A 17862-nucleotide genomic window follows, 5' to 3' on the forward strand; every position below is an offset into this window, starting at 1 on the left:
TAAAGTCCCTTTCGACTTCATCAGTAGAGGACTAAAAAGCTGGCAAATTCTTTGCTTGAGTTAATCTTTTAATAGCTTTTACCACATTCAATTGACCAAAGTTTTTTTTAACCCCTTAGAAATTCATAATGTAAATAGTTTTTGTTTACACTATGCAAAGTGAAAATAAATTGAAAATATTTTATTTCATCACATTGCACTTTGTTAACTTGACTGTGGTTTTCTACAGCAGTTGGTTAAAAATTCTGACAGTTGATCAGTCCAAATTGAACCCTTTTCCTATTATCTGCCCTTGTCCAATGACTTACCAGTAAGAATCCTGCTGATCTCCTGAGGTCACATGGTCTTTAACAGCAGATATACAAACAAACTTAAAAACTGAGCTACCATCGGAATTTTTCAAACTTTCAAACGTTCTGAAAAAAACCACACACCAAAGTTTAATCCATGTTAATATTGTCAATTGAAAATCAATTAAATCTTTTTTTACATGATATTGGCTATTTTTTTAAATTTTGTTTTGAATCTTGAACAAAACAAGTGACCCATGTAGAAAGGTTATACCAAAAACTAGGTTCTTTTAAATATGTAATTACACAGTGTTAACAGCTGCAGAATGCATTTTTTCATCCTAGGTGCAAGATTATTATATTGCAAGTTAGGTATACTCCATATAAGATTTAACTGGTGAATAGGACACCAGATAACATAAACTATCAATTCAACCTAATACTATACAAGGGAGGGTTTAAAGACCTTGACTACCCATGAGGGACTTGCACGCTCACTATTTGACCATGTATTTAATAATGTGATACACTGTTTTCACACGCCATTGCTGCGCCTTCTTTTTCTTTAGTTGTTGTGTCTTGCAATTAAAGTGTAATTGTCGAAAATACTTTCATTCTTAAGATCTGTTAACTGTTTTTCTTAGTGCTAGTTTTTTCCTTATTATAAGTATTGTAGCTCTAGATCTATTATTACTTACGTTTTAATTTGATCAACAAACTGTCTGACTTCTAATGGAGGCTGTGTTATAACAAGTTCTACTTCGTTACCTCCTTGTGTCACAAAAATCTGAAAATATTCAAATTCATTACATTCAGGGCATGTCATTTTCATTATTTTTCTATGGTGCTATTGTGTGATTTGAAAGGTTGAAATGAATAGGGTCCTTTATTTAACAAAAGGTCAAACAATGTACTGTTTAAAAAGAAGAGGTACAAGACTAAATGTATTTACACTTATGATATTTAGGTGAATTTTCTCTGCAAATGACCTTAGATCTGCTCTGAATAATCTTCTGAAGTCAATAATTACTTTTTAATAATGTCAATCTTTTAAAATTGTGATGTCAAAGTTTTATGGAACCTGTGTGACTTTATGTAATGGCGGGCACATTTTGCATAGAGGTGTAAATACTTCTATTGTTAATAACTTCTTTGACTTCATCATTCCGAAACATTAAGTTTATTTCCTGGATTTGACATTGAGAAAGGGTCAAGTTCTTGACATGAATACACACAGTACCAAGTTTGATGAAAATAGGATGTAACATTTCAATTACTGCAACTTTAGAATGAACTAACAGATAAGTTTTACAATGTTTTCTTCCTTGCATCACAATGTTGAAGCGTGTGACAAGGTTTTTGTTAATTTACAATTACACATACCAAAACATCAGACTCATCAGACAGCAGTTTATCTGTTGCCCTGACAACCAAGTTAAATTGGTTAACTCCACGGCTAATAAAGTCAGCCATTAACTTCCTGTTGTAGATAACTCCAGTGTTACTTCCTATTTCCAGTCCATCGTCACGGTTACCTGATTTTATACTGTATTGGATTCCACCAGAGGAATCTTGATCTTTTGCAAACACAGTAACAATACTTTGTCCAATAGGAGCTCTAGTAGATATACCTGTCAAAGTTAATAAGTCATTAATAAAAACCACAGACTGTAAATAAATGTTAACTGCAAAAAAAAAAAAAAGAAAAAAGGAAGTAATTTTATCAGTCAGATTTGGAATTTGGAAAAATAATTTCAAAAAAATTAGATGGACACAAAAAATTCTACATTTTGACCATTTTTAATGCAAAATATAACAACTTTTTTACCAAGATCAACTGTTATTTCAATTATAATAAAGGAAAATAAACTCATCATAGATACCAGGATTTAATTTTGTATTTACGCCAGACGCGCGTTTCATCTACAAAAGACTTATCAGTGACACTCGAATCCAAAAATGTTAAAAAGGCCAAACAAAGTACGAAGTTGAAGGGGAGGACAATAATTTATTTAACAGAAGTAGACTGTGCATTCTAAAGACACTTACAGCCAGTGTAAGATGACTCTTCAAACTCTGGTGGAGCATCGTTGGTATTCCTGATATTGATGATAACCTGTACTATATCAGGGGACAGAGCTCTCTTCCTCCTGTTAGTAATCACGGTATAGTCACTGACGTTATTTGTGGCATGGACGTCTAGTATGTACTGTTTCTGTTGTACACTATCCACAGCAGCCGCTAACTTCATCACTCCAGTCATCTTGTCCAGAGAAAATTTCCCTTTCTCATTTCCACCTGTAAAACAATTCCTGCTGTTTAATGTTGTACAATAAAAGAGGGTTAATATGGTATAATGTTAAGATGCACCAATGATGATTATAAAATAAAAAATTTAGTAAAGACAGACATTTGAACAAACAAACAGATGTATGGATCTATAGCTCAGCTGCAACATATATAATGAGACATAAAAGACAGACATTTGAACAAACAAACAGATGTATGGATCTATAGCTCAGCTGCAACATATATAATGAGACATAAAAGACAGACATTTGAACAAACAAACAGATGTATGCATCTATAGCTGCTGCAACATTTATAATGAGACATAAAAGACAGACATTTGAACAAACAAACAGATGTATGGATCTATAGCTGCTGCAACATTTATAATGAGACATAAAAGACAGACATCTGAACAAACAAACAGATGTATGGATCTATAGCTGCTGCAACATTTATAATGAGACATAAAAGACAGACATTTGAACAAACAAACAGATGTATGGATCTATAGCTGCTGCAACATTTATAATGAGACATAAAAGACAGACATTTGAACAAACAAACAGATGTATGGATCTATAGCTGCTGCAACATTTATAATGAGACATAAAAGACAGACATTTGAACAAACAAACAGATGTATGGATCTATAGCTGCTGCAACATTTATAATGACACATAAAAGACAGACATTTGAACAAACAAACAGATGTATGGATCTATAGCTGCTGCAACATTTATAATGAGACATAAAAGACAGACATCTGAACAAACAAACAGATGTATGGATCTATAGCTGCTGCAACATTTAAAATGAGACATAAAAGACAGACATTTGAACAAACAAACAGATGTATGGATCTATAGCTGCTACAACATTTATAATGAGACATAAAAGACAGACATCTGAACAAACAAACAGATGTATGGATCTATAGCTGCTACAACATTTATAATGAGACATAAAAGACAGACATCTGAACAAACAAACAGATGTAAGGATCTATAGCTGCTACAACATTTATAATGAGACATAAAAGACAGACATCTAAACAAACAAACAGATGTATGGATCTATAGCTGCTGCAACATTTATAATGAGACATAAAAGACAGACATTTGAACAAACAAACAGATGTATGGATCTATAGCTGCTGCAACATTTATAATGAGACATAAAAGACAGACATTTGAACAAACAAACAGATGTATGGATCTATAGCTGCTACAACATTTATAATGAGACATAAAAGACAGACATTTGAACAAACAAACAGATGTATGGATCTATAGCTGCTGCAACATTTATAATGAGACATAAAAGACAGACATTTGAACAAACAAACAGATGTATGGATCTATAGCTGCTACAACATTTATAATGAGACATAAAAGACAGACATTTGAACAAACAAACAGATGTATGGATCTATAGCTGCTACAACATTTATAATGAGACATAAAAGACAGACATCTAAACAAACAAACAGATGTATGGATCTATAGCTGCTGCAACATTTATAATGAGACATAAAAGACAGACATTTGAACAAACAAACAGATGTATGGATCTATAGCTGCTGCAACATTTATAATGAGACATAAAAGACAGACATTTGAACAAACAAACAGATGTATGGATCTATAGCTGCTACAACATTTATAATGAGACATAAAAGACAGACATTTGAACAAACAAACAGATGTATGGATCTATAGCTCAGCTGCAACATATATAATGAGACATAAAAGACAGACATTTGAACAAACAAACAGATGTATGGATCTATAGCTCAGCTGCAACATATATAATGAGACATAAAAGACAGACATTTGAACAAACAAACAGATGTATGCATCTATAGCTGCTGCAACATTTATAATGAGACATAAAAGACAGACATTTGAACAAACAAACAGATGTATGGATCTATAGCTGCTGCAACATTTATAATGAGACATAAAAGACAGACATCTGAACAAACAAACAGATGTATGGATCTATAGCTGCTGCAACATTTATAATGAGACATAAAAGACAGACATTTGAACAAACAAACAGATGTATGGATCTATAGCTGCTGCAACATTTATAATGAGACATAAAAGACAGACATTTGAACAAACAAACAGATGTATGGATCTATAGCTGCTGCAACATTTATAATGAGACATAAAAGACAGACATTTGAACAAACAAACAGATGTATGGATCTATAGCTGCTGCAACATTTATAATGACACATAAAAGACAGACATTTGAACAAACAAACAGATGTATGGATCTATAGCTGCTGCAACATTTATAATGAGACATAAAAGACAGACATCTGAACAAACAAACAGATGTATGGATCTATAGCTGCTGCAACATTTAAAATGAGACATAAAAGACAGACATTTGAACAAACAAACAGATGTATGGATCTATAGCTGCTACAACATTTATAATGAGACATAAAAGACAGACATCTGAACAAACAAACAGATGTATGGATCTATAGCTGCTACAACATTTATAATGAGACATAAAAGACAGACATCTGAACAAACAAACAGATGTAAGGATCTATAGCTGCTACAACATTTATAATGAGACATAAAAGACAGACATCTAAACAAACAAACAGATGTATGGATCTATAGCTGCTGCAACATTTATAATGAGACATAAAAGACAGACATTTGAACAAACAAACAGATGTATGGATCTATAGCTGCTGCAACATTTATAATGAGACATAAAAGACAGACATTTGAACAAACAAACAGATGTATGGATCTATAGCTGCTACAACATTTATAATGAGACATAAAAGACAGACATTTGAACAAACAAACAGATGTATGGATCTATAGCTGCTGCAACATTTATAATGAGACATAAAAGACAGACATTTGAACAAACAAACAGATGTATGGATCTATAGCTGCTACAACATTTATAATGAGACATAAAAGACAGACATTTGAACAAACAAACAGATGTATGGATCTATAGCTGCTACAACATTTATAATGAGACATAAAAGACAGACATCTAAACAAACAAACAGATGTATGGATCTATAGCTGCTGCAACATTTATAATGAGACATAAAAGACAGACATTTGAACAAACAAACAGATGTATGGATCTATAGCTGCTGCAACATTTATAATGAGACATAAAAGACAGACATCTGAACAAACAAACAGATGTATGGATCTATAGCTGCTGCAACATTTATAATGAGACATAAAAGACAGACATCTGAACAAACAAACAGATGTATGGATCTATAGCTGCTACAACATTTATAATGAGACATAAAAGACAGACATCTGAACAAACAAACAGATGTATGGATCTATAGCTGCTACAACATTTATAATGAGACATAAAAGACAGACATCTGAACAAACAAACAGATGTATGGATCTATAGCTGCTGCAACATTTATAATGAGACATAAAAGACAGACATTTGAACAAACAAACAGATGTATGGATCTATAGCTGCTGCAACATTTATAATGAGACATAAAAGACAGACATCTGAACAACCAAACAGGTGTATGGATCTATCGCTTCTGCAACATTTATAATGAGACATAAAAGACAGACATCTGAACAACCAAACAGGTGTATGGATCTATCGCTTCTGCAACATTTATAATGAGACATAAAAGACAGACATCTGAACAAACAAACAGATGTAAGGATCTATAGCTGCTACAACATTTATAATGAGACATAAAAGACAGACATCTGAACAAACAAACAGATGTATGGATCTATAGCTGCTGCAACATTTATAATGAGACATAAAAGACAGACATTTGAACAAACAAACAGATGTATGGATCTATAGCTGCTACAACATTTATAATGAGACATAAAAGACAGACATTTGAACAAACAAACAGATGTATGGATCTATAGCTGCTGCAACATTTATAATGAGACATAAAAGACAGACATCTGAACAAACAAACAGATGTATGGATCTATAGCTGCTGCAACATTTATAATGAGACATAAAAGACAGACATCTAAACAAACAAACAGATGTATGGATCTATAGCTGCTGCAACATTTATAATGAGACATAAAAGACAGACATTTGAACAAACAAACAGATGTATGAATCTATAGCTGCTGCAACATTTATAATGAGACATAAAAGACAGACATTTGAACAAACAAACAGATGTATGAATCTATAGCTGCTGCAACATTTATAATGAGACATAAAAGACAGACATTTGAACAAACAAACAGATGTATGGATCTATAGCTGCTGCAACATTTATAATGAGACATAAAAGACAGACATCTGAACAAACAAACAGATGTATGGATCTATAGCTGCTACAACATTTATAATGAGACATAAAAGACAGACATTTGAACAAACAAACAGATGTATGGATCTATAGCTGCTGCAACATTTATAATGAGACATAAAAGACAGACATTTGAACAAACAAACAGATGTATGGATCTATAGCTGCTGCAACATTTATAATGAGACATAAAAGACAGACATTTGAACAAACAAACAGATGTATGGATCTATAGCTGCTGCAACATTTATAATGAGACATAAAAGACAGACATTTGAACAAACAAACAGATGTATGGATCTATAGCTGCTGCAACATTTATAATGAGACATAAAAGACAGACATTTGAACAAACAAACAGATGTATGGATCTATAGCTGCTACAACATTTATAATGAGACATAAAAGACAGACATTTGAACAAACAAACAGATGTATGGATCTATAGCTGCTGCAACATTTATAATGAGACATAAAAGACAGACATTTGAACAAACAAACAGATGTATGGATCTATAGCTGCTGCAACATTTATAATGAGACATAAAAGACAGACATTTGAACAAACAAACAGATGTATGGATCTATAGCTGCTACAACATTTATAATGAGACATAAAAGACAGACATTTGAACAAACAAACAGATGTATGGATCTATAGCTGCTGCAACATTTATAATGAGACATAAAAGACAGACATCTGAACAAACAAACAGATGTATAGATCTATAGCTGCTGCAACATTTATAATGAGACATAAAAGACAGACATTTGAACAAACAAACAGATGTATGGATCTATAGCTGCTGCAACATTTATAATGAGACATAAAAGACAGACATTTGAACAAACAAACAGATGTATGGATCTATAGCTGCTACAACATTTATAATGAGACATAAAAGACAGACATTTGAACAAACAAACAGATGTATGGATCTATAGCTGCTACAACATTTATAATGAGACATAAAAGACAGACATCTGAACAAACAAACAGATGTATGGATCTATAGCTGCTGCAACATTTATAATGAGACATAAAAGACAGACATCTGAACAAACAAACAGATGTATGGATCTATAGCTGCTGCAACATTTATAATGAGACATAAAAGACAGACATTTGAACAAACAAACAGATGTATGGATCTATAGCTGCTACAACATTTATAATGAGACATAAAAGACAGACATTTGAACAACCAAACAGATGTATGGATCTATAGCTGCTACAACATTTATAATGAGACATAAAAGACAGACATTTGAACAAACAAACAGATGTATGGATCTATAGCTGCTGCAACATTTATAATGAGACATAAAAGACAGACATTTGAACAAACAAACAGATGTATGGATCTATAGCTGCTACAACATTTATAATGAGACATAAAAGACAGACATTTGAACAAACAAACAGATGTATGGATCTATAGCTGCTGCAACATTTATAATGAGACATAAAAGACAGACATCTGAACAAACAAACAGATGTATGGATCTATAGCTGCTACAACATTTATAATGAGACATAAAAGACAGACATCTGAACAAACAAACAGATGTATGGATCTATAGCTGCTGCAACATTTATAATGAGACATAAAAGACAGACATTTGAACAAACAAACAGATGTATGGATCTATAGCTGCTACAACATTTATAATGAGACATAAAAGACAGACATTTGAACAAACAAACAGATGTATGGATCTATAGCTGCTGCAACATTTATAATGAGACATAAAAGACAGACATCTGAACAAACAAACAGATGTATGGATCTATAGCTGCTACAACATTTATAATGAGACATAAAAGACAGACATTTGAACAAACAAACAGATGTATGGATCTATAGCTGCTGCAACATTTATAATGAGACATAAAAGACAGACATTTGAACAACCAAACAGATGTATGGATCTATAGCTGCTACAACATTTATAATGAGACATAAAAGACAGACATTTGAACAAACAAACAGATGTATGGATCTATAGCTGCTACAACATTTATAATGAGACATAAAAGACAGACATTTGAACAAACAAACAGATGTATGGATCTATAGCTGCTACAACATTTATAATGAGACATAAAAGACAGACATTTGAACAAACAAACAGATGTATGGATCTATAGCTGCTACAACATTTATAATGAGACATAAAAGACAGACATCTGAACAAACAAACAGATGTATGGATCTATAGCTGCTGCAACATTTATAATGAGACATAAAAGACAGACATTTGAACAAACAAACAGATGTATGGATCTATAGCTGCTGCAACATTTATAATGAGACATAAAAGACAGACATCTGAACAAACAAACAGATGTATGGATCTATAGCTGCTACAACATTTATAATGAGACATAAAAGACAGACATTTGAACAAACAAACAGATGTATGGATCTATAGCTGCTACAACATTTATAATGAGACATAAAAGACAGACATTTGAACAAACAAACAGATGTATGGATCTATAGCTGCTACAACATTTATAATGAGACATAAAAGTCAGACATTTAAACAAACAAACAGATGTATGGATCTATAGCTGCTACAACATTTATAATGAGACATAAAAGACAGACATCTGAACAAACAAACAGATGTATGGACCTATAGCTGCTGCAACATATATAATGAGACATAAAAGACAGACATTTGAACAAACAAACAGATGTATGGATCTATAGCTGCTGCAACATTTATAATGAGACATAAAAGACAGACATTTGAACAAACAAACAGATGTATGGATCTATAGCTGCTGCAACATATATAATGAGACATAAAAGACAGACATCTGAACAAACAAACAGATGTATGGATCTATAGCTGCTGCAACATATATAATGAGACATAATCATGTCACATCTGAACAAACAAACAGATGTAGGGATCTATAGCTCAGCTGCTATATTTATAATGAGACATAATCATGTCACATCTATTAAACAATTCCAATACAAATCAAACATCTTCCCAAAAATAATAAGTTTTTCAAAATTCATTTAAATAATGAATAATATTATAAACTTCCAGGCTGATGATAAAGCATTCAGTTTATTTTATATATTTCCCTAGAAACATTCTTACCTATTATGTAGTAGTAAATCTTTGGGTTTTCATCATCATCTGTAGCAATAGCCTCCCCTATTTTATCACCGACATTAACGTTATCTGACACTGTAATCTGTATAGGTCTTGTACTACCATCCTGTGAATCAAAAATCATTTATTCTACCATTGTATTCAGGTTCAATTTTATACTTATACTTGTATTCATTATTTCATTTCTTTCATTTCTCATAGTTTGCTACAATTCCTTACAAATATTTTTTATTCCAATATCATGACCTTTCATGTTGCCTACACACTTACTATCAATACTATATTTCCTTTGATGGTCAACACATTACTTTAAATTTTTACATGCTTATCAATATTCTTGCTTATGAATTATTCATTATTTCACGAAAACATGTTCCTTTCTACAAAAATTATTTATAATAAACTTACTTGTAATTGTGGGAACTTTGGAATGTTATCATTGACATCTTTAATCTGAATAGTAAGGTATCTTGTAGCATCCAGTGGAGTGGGGGTTCCACGGTCTTTAGCCATTAGGAGAAGCTGAAATAAAAAGCCATCATAAAACATCTAAAATAAATAACTCAGTATTCAGAAGCTTCTAAAACAATAAAATATACACATAAGATAATTTGTAGTATTTTACAATTAAAGTTTGCTAAAGACAAATGATATTCAAAAATAAATTCAAGGTATTTATTCAATAAAAATAGTTTAATCCATTACACTTTATCTAATCAAACCAAAAACATAAGTAGCTTAAAACATTTCAGCATAATGATGAGGATCATGATGGATGATTAATTAATGACCAGTGGCAATTAAATACATATTCAAGACAAGATCATGTAATGTGTAGCGAATGGAAACCCTGCTTTGAACTAGACCAAAACATAGAGCTGGTTTATAACATTTTTTTTTTACTTAGTAGCTCAGGGCCAATAGGTCTTTACTTTCTGGTACATCAAAGTTATGTAATACTTGCCACATATCTTGGCACTTTTTCCCTGTCATATACTATTCTTGCACTGATTACACCAGTTATAGAATTAATCAGGAACTCATTTGTTTGATTGGTAAATATTCCGCCAGCAAAGAATCCATAATCTATTATACCATTATTGCCTTTGTCTGAATCCTCAGCGTGTACATCGTAAACTATCATTCCAAGATACTGATTCTGTAATGTAAAGAAATACCTCAGACTATGTCCTCAGGATGTACATCATAAACAATCATTTCAAAATTATTTTTTTAAATGTAAAGAAAAACCAGACTACATGTTCAAGGACCATTACAGTGTGCATTTCTTACTACTAACAAAGACTGTAAGCCATTATCTCTAACACTATGACAGCTGAACTAATGGTAAGACCAATTTAGATAATGATTAGCTCTACATGAACTGACCAATGAAGTGCAAGGATTTGTAATTACCTCCAGTACACTGACTGTCATATTCTGATCAGGTGGAATAATCCATCTTGGTGGAGAATTGGTAGCCTCCAGGACTGTTATCTGTACATGGGCTGTATGAGTATAGGGTCCATTACCATCTTGGTCCCTGGCTTGTACAATAAAGGTATAGACACCAGAATTCCTTAACAGACTCTTAGCTACTCTGATTCTTCCTGATTTCTCAGCAATACTAAAGAAACCTTGGAAAAATGTCAAAGAACATATTTTAAATGCATTTAATATTCTAATTGAAGAACCTCTAGTAAGCAAACTCACATCCCCCTCCCCCTTCATGCACACATTCAAAAGAACTTTAACCTGTTGACACATTTTGCCCCAATTCATTCATTGCTGCAATTGTTTTAGCTGTCCTAAAGTCAATAACTGAAGGAAAAAAATTTATTTCCGTTCTAATAAAACTTTTAAAAAAAATTATTAGAGAAGTGAAGGTGTGAGAGCAATTTTCCTTTTTATCAATATTGATGTTGATTTTCGACATATTCTGAGATATTTCTGATATAAATTTCATAAAAATCTGTCAAGAATTGTTCATTTCAAAGCACTTACAACGCAATTTATATATTATCAATTATTTCCAAGGGACATAACTCTTTAAAAAATTGCTATTTGGCAAGATTTTTCAACTGGTCCTAGACATTGCTAAAATAGACCTTCTTTATAAATTTGATAAAAATCTGGCAAAAATTGTACAGATGAGAATGCCTACAATGTAATATTCAAGTTACTACTTTTTCCTAGAGGCATACCTCTTTTAGAAATAGTTGATCAATATTGTTTTTGAATTTGTCATATACATTGCATATGAAAACCTATGATTAAATTTGCATAAAAATCTGTCAAGAGTTGTACACATGATAGCCCTTACAAGACTGCACAGACAGATGTGCAGAGGGATTAAAGCCTTGTATTTGTATGTCCCCCACAATGCCTGTGTTCCTAGATATTTTGTAATCTATTTACCGTTTGGATCTCCAGTGTTATTAGTTATGGTGTAAGCTATTTCTGCATTATATCCTATATCAGCATCCGTTGCAAACACCTGTAGGACCTGGATTCCAACAGGAACTGTCTCAATTATTGTGGCCACATAATTGGACTGAGTGAATACTGGTGGATTATCATTTATGTCGTCTAATGAAATGTATACCTGAAAATGTAATGTACAATGATTATTTCAGTTCCTTAAATTATACTGGTTAACACCATTCTTAATCTACAAAGAAATACAACTATGAAATCATTTTTATTCATGGGGATATCAATTTGTTTGGATTTCCTGGATATAGGTTTCAGTAACCTGGAATTTCAATGTCCAACAAGGCATGAATTTTCTACAGGCTTGCACAGGCAAACAACGAAATTAAAGAAGATGTTTTTTGTTCACAATCCATTAAAGTTGGTATCCACAAAAATAAATGAATCCACAGTACAGTGAACACAAATTAAGAAAAAAGGTGCATTGAATGATCTGCACTGCCAAGAACATAAAAAACATTGTATTGAATGAGTTTGAATATAAAAATAGTATTTTCATGTTGTTTCTAGTTGTTCTGGTGACAACAAATAGAAATTTTAAACAAACTTGACTGGCTATACAGCCCTTGCACAGTTCTGTTTGCAGAGATGCAAAATAATATACAATCCCTACTACCATGTGTTGTAAGAATATGTATTTTAAAATATAAGATACTAATTTTTCATTTCAAGACAAAAATTATTGATTCATTAATAGAGATTTCTACCATATTGAACTTACTCGGACGTTAGTAAACCTCCTAACAGAAGCATCTAGAGGACTGTCATAGGCTGTCACTTGTACATCTATCTGGGGTGTAGTCTCCCTGTCTAATACTGCCCCAGGGGCAACAGTTATCTCACCCTGAAAAGCAAATTGACATCATCAAATCACTAAACATATACAGTCAGTCTGATATAAGGTAACTCCTACATAAAAGTTGGAAGTTTTTCATTTACAGTCGTTTGCCTTGAGTGTGAAGGTAAGAATAATATCTTTGGTTAGCTTGCTTGCTAGCTGAACTGTGAAGTCATTATTAGGTTAAGTACACACTCATTGCAATCGGCTGTAATAAAATCATTTTTTTCAGGAGAATTCACACCTCAGCTTGAAGATATTATCAAAGCGAATGAAGGTATAAACATACATAAATTTTGCAATCTACACCTTAAACTTATTTTGCCCTTATCTATACAATAATAACACTGATAATATTACTTCCATTTTTTTTAGCAGGAAAATCCTTTGATTAAATAATTATTAAATATATGATCTTCAGTCATTTTTAGAAATTCTACTTCAGTAATTCCCATTATATTATGAATACTAACAGTGGTATCATTAATCAGGAATCTGTTCAAGGGATCTTTCATTTCATATCTTACAACACCATAGTCTCCCTTGTCAGCATCATTAGCCAGTACAGTGACAACAGATTTTCCTGGACTCTCCCCTTCGTTTATTCGTGCAGTGTAGGATGTCTGAAACAGAAAATATATTGAATAAATGAACAACAGTTGATTCTGTAGTTTTTCAATCTAAAATGTTTCAAACTAAATACTGCCAATAAAACGATGATAACTTAAATCCTGAACATTAAAAAATCTATTATTTCGTTCTGAGCTAACATATGGGAAACATGTCAAAAAGACAACAACCTGACCAATAGCAGACAACAACTGAAGGAAATGTTGGGTCTTAAATGCAGCAAGAAAATCCTGCACGCGAAAGGTGACGTCACACAAAACTCCAAAAACATATCAATGAACTAAAATAAAAAATATGCACTTACCTGTGTAAAAATAGGTGAGTTGTCGTTGATGTTACGAACTGTAACATAAACAGTTGTAGAAGCACTAAGTCTGGGGACACCAGTATCATATACAAGTGCTGTGAAATAAGTTTGTTCAATTTTCTCAAAGTCTATCCTACTAGAAACACTTAGTACACCTGTAAAAGAGAAAAGTTCAGTTAGAAATAATACAACAATGAATTTATTATAGTCTTACACTGTTGACTGGTCATGCTTCATATTAGGTTCAAGCTTTTTCCTATGAATATGTTTGATTTAAAAAAAAATCTTTCAGCAAATATCTTAAAAAACATTGATTTCTGACAAGAAATCAAAAATATAATGTGGATTTCTCTATTTTGATGAGTTCCCCCCCCCCTCTAGATAGCTGTAAGATTGCATTTTGTTTTTGCTTGATTTTGAAAAATTTAGAATCAACCTATTAGGATATTTTTTTTCATTGAACACTTGAATTTGTGGTTCACCAACTAACAAAACTAGAAACCCAAGTACAAAAGTGAATACAAAAGTACTGATGTAAATAATTACCTGTTTGGAATCCTATAGCAAAGTAATTATTAGGGTTATAAGGTAATGAATATTCTGCTATGGCATCATCTTGGTCCTTAGCTAGTAAAGCCATGACAAATGTCCCAATCGGTCGCTCTTCATCAATGGTAATGTTAGTGTGAGGTAGGAACTCTGGTGCCTGGTCGTTATACTCCAAGATGTTTATAATCAAAGTACCTGTAAAACATTACCATCTTCCTAATATATTGATTGATAATGTTTTTTATTACTATAAATTTTAAATAATTGATCAATTGCCTTAATTTTCATACTATTAATAATCCTGTAATAATCCTGATACACATAGATCCATGTTTACTGTAATTGACTTCCCTTTTTGCTTTGAGATTATCTACAATGTTATCTGGAACCATTGATTTCAACTCTGTCTAGTGCAACTTTACAGGCAGAAAATTTGTTAACTACTTGTTCTACTATGAAGTGCGGTAGTGCTGATAGAAGTTACAATTGAGGCATAAACCATTTTTTGTTGTATTTTTATAGACAGGAAACCTGTTACATACATGTTCCAGTCTGCTGTGGGCTGGCATTGGTATCAGTTACAGTCATGGCCAAGGTCACAACAGAGGCTTAATCACTGTCTATTTTAGTTCTATAGACAGGGAACTAGTTACATACCTGTCCCAGTCTGCTGTGGGCTGGCATTGGTATTAGTTACAGTCATGGTCAAGGTCACAACAGAGGCTTTCTCACTGTCTATTTTAGCTCTATAGACAGGGAACTAGTTACATACCTGTTCCAGTCTGCTGTGGGCTGGCATTGGTATCAGTTACAGTCATGGTCAATGTCACAACAGAGGCTTTATCCCTGTCTAGTTTAGCATTTGTTAGGACATGCCCAGCAACAGGATCAACAGCAAACAAGTCCTAAAATAAAATTCTTAGATATTAAACATCTTTATATAATGTTTATGTACACCAATGATATATTTTTGATATTACTTAAAAAGATGTTTGAAGACTTTGAAGACAGAAATTCCATCCTAAAAATGAAAAGAGGGGGTTGGACCTCCACTTTTTTTGGACAGTCAATTCATTTGAATGGCGACATATAGTTGGACATCCCATTATCCTGGGTTGGGACATCCCCTTTTCAGAATGGCTGGATCCGTCCCCGATATTTGATCAGCTAGTGTAGGTCAAATGTTGACACCAAATGTGGATTGGGTTCTTTAATATGACTTATAAAAACATTTCAGGTTGAAACAAGAATGTGTCCATAGTAGATGGATGCCCCACTCGCTCTATCTTTTTCACTGTTCAGTGGATCTAAAAATTTGGGTAAAAACTCTAATTTGGCACTAAGTTTAGAAAGATCACATGAAAGGGAACATTTGTACTAAGTTTCAAGTTGATTATACTTCAACTTCCTCAAAAACCACCTTGACCAAAATCTTTAACCTGAAGAGGGACAGAAGGATGGTAAAAGCGGTACAGACAGTACAGTACAGTCTTACGAATGAATGGACACACAGACTGAAAAACATAATACCCCTAGTTGAGGCATTAAAATTTAAAAAAATTATACAGCAAGACAATTATAAATTATATTGGTAAAAACATACACTGTAATCATAAATGTTTTTGTTGACTTGAACACCATCTGGGTTAATGGCTGATTTTGGTTCCGTAAAGGCAAAACGTAATATACTGTTGTCATCTGGATCTTGTGCAGACACTTTAAACAAGGAGTAACCAATGGCAACATCTACAATAAAACAGGACTCATTAGAATGTTATATTTGTAAGATAAATCTTTAGATACTAATTTCATTAATGTAGAGTCTAAATTGAATAAATATAATTGCAAGCATCTAAAATATTCTAATTTTGATTTGACAACCTTTAACTATTATTTAGTGGAATTTAAAGTACTAAATATTAAAGATATTTTTATTTTATTTTTCATCATACAGTGGTAGGGATGAATGTAAGAAGTACAAGAGTAGGTATAAATCATTAAAAAAAAATTGTCTTTTAATAATGTTTGTTGATGTTTTGTCACAGTATAATTGTATGAGAAGGAGACTCTTACTTTCATACACCTCGGCTCTCATTGTAGAAGGTACAAAGAATGGGTCCTTATTGTTCTCATCAGTAATCTCTATGGTAACAGTACTGGTCCCTGTTTGTTGTGGGCGTCCTCTATCTCTAGCTAACACCTACAAAATAAATAATAAAAAATTAAGTGAGCCAGCTCACATACCCAATGCCCCACATAAAGAATATTATATGGGATCAATGTAATCAATTAGTTGCTGTACCTTGGAAATGAGGTGGAGGACCATGCAATCTTCATCATCTTTGCAATATCATGCTTTCATTTTAATCAAAGCACAAAAGCACTAAAAAGGCCGGTTCTATCTACCTATCACTGTAAGGCTGCTGACCAAATATAGAATGGTTTTGTTTAGTACTGGAGAAATGTGTAATAAATTCTTTAAGATTATTCAACATTTAAAGAACCAGTTAACAGAAATAGAGTGGTTGAAAGATCTGAAAAAAGCTAAGACATAAAATCATTTTGTAAAGTAATACATTTTGAAAAATTCAAGGTTTGGGTAAACAGAAGTAGGTGAGTAAGCGACATTTAAGTGGTTGTGTTTAGTCATACATTAAAAAGAGGAAATATTTGTTAGATGAACAGATGAGATATAAGGTTGGATGAGGTGAATGTAATATAACCCCCACTCCTAGAGTGAGTATATCATACCTGCATAACATACTCCTTCTTGACATCGAAGTCAAAGGTAGCATCAGGTGAGGTAGATATATCTCCAGAGGCTGTATTTATCATAAACTTGCCAGAAGCCCCTGTATTGATACTGTAGTCTATCTTACCAGCATCACTGGTGGGAGAGTCTTTATCTTGGGCTCTCACAGTCAGTATGTAGTGATCTGAAATGTACATTACATCATACAGATTCATATAGACCACTTATTAAACATTAGAATTTGTT

General features: G+C 32.6%; 1 protein-coding gene across 4 annotated transcripts in view; it reads right to left on the minus strand.

Annotated features, from left to right (window-relative positions):
* LOC143046223 (cadherin-87A-like) overlaps positions 1-17862 on the minus strand; it is a 46896-nt gene that overhangs the window by 4543 nt on the left and 24491 nt on the right. For all 4 annotated transcript variants that reach the window (XM_076219268.1, XM_076219267.1, XM_076219265.1 and 1 more), the window contains 17 exons: positions 17616-17800; positions 16938-17064; positions 16468-16610; positions 15637-15769; positions 14862-15059; positions 14313-14470; positions 13852-14001; positions 13262-13384; positions 12466-12652; positions 11464-11684; positions 11012-11206; positions 10456-10569; positions 10033-10153; positions 2340-2588; positions 1674-1921; positions 989-1077; positions 309-416 (listed from right to left, as the gene is read on the minus strand). In XM_076219268.1, the coding sequence (XP_076075383.1) occupies positions 309-416; positions 989-1077; positions 1674-1921; positions 2340-2588; positions 10033-10153; positions 10456-10569; positions 11012-11206; positions 11464-11684; positions 12466-12652; positions 13262-13384; positions 13852-14001; positions 14313-14470; positions 14862-15059; positions 15637-15769; positions 16468-16610; positions 16938-17064; positions 17616-17800 (2749 nt within the window). The remainder of the gene's footprint in view (positions 1-308; positions 417-988; positions 1078-1673; positions 1922-2339; positions 2589-10032; positions 10154-10455; positions 10570-11011; positions 11207-11463; positions 11685-12465; positions 12653-13261; positions 13385-13851; positions 14002-14312; positions 14471-14861; positions 15060-15636; positions 15770-16467; positions 16611-16937; positions 17065-17615; positions 17801-17862) is intronic.

This window comes from Mytilus galloprovincialis, chromosome 9 (assembly GCF_965363235.1).
Source record: "Mytilus galloprovincialis chromosome 9, xbMytGall1.hap1.1, whole genome shotgun sequence".
In the NCBI taxonomy this organism is placed as follows: Eukaryota; Metazoa; Mollusca; class Bivalvia; order Mytilida; family Mytilidae; genus Mytilus; species Mytilus galloprovincialis.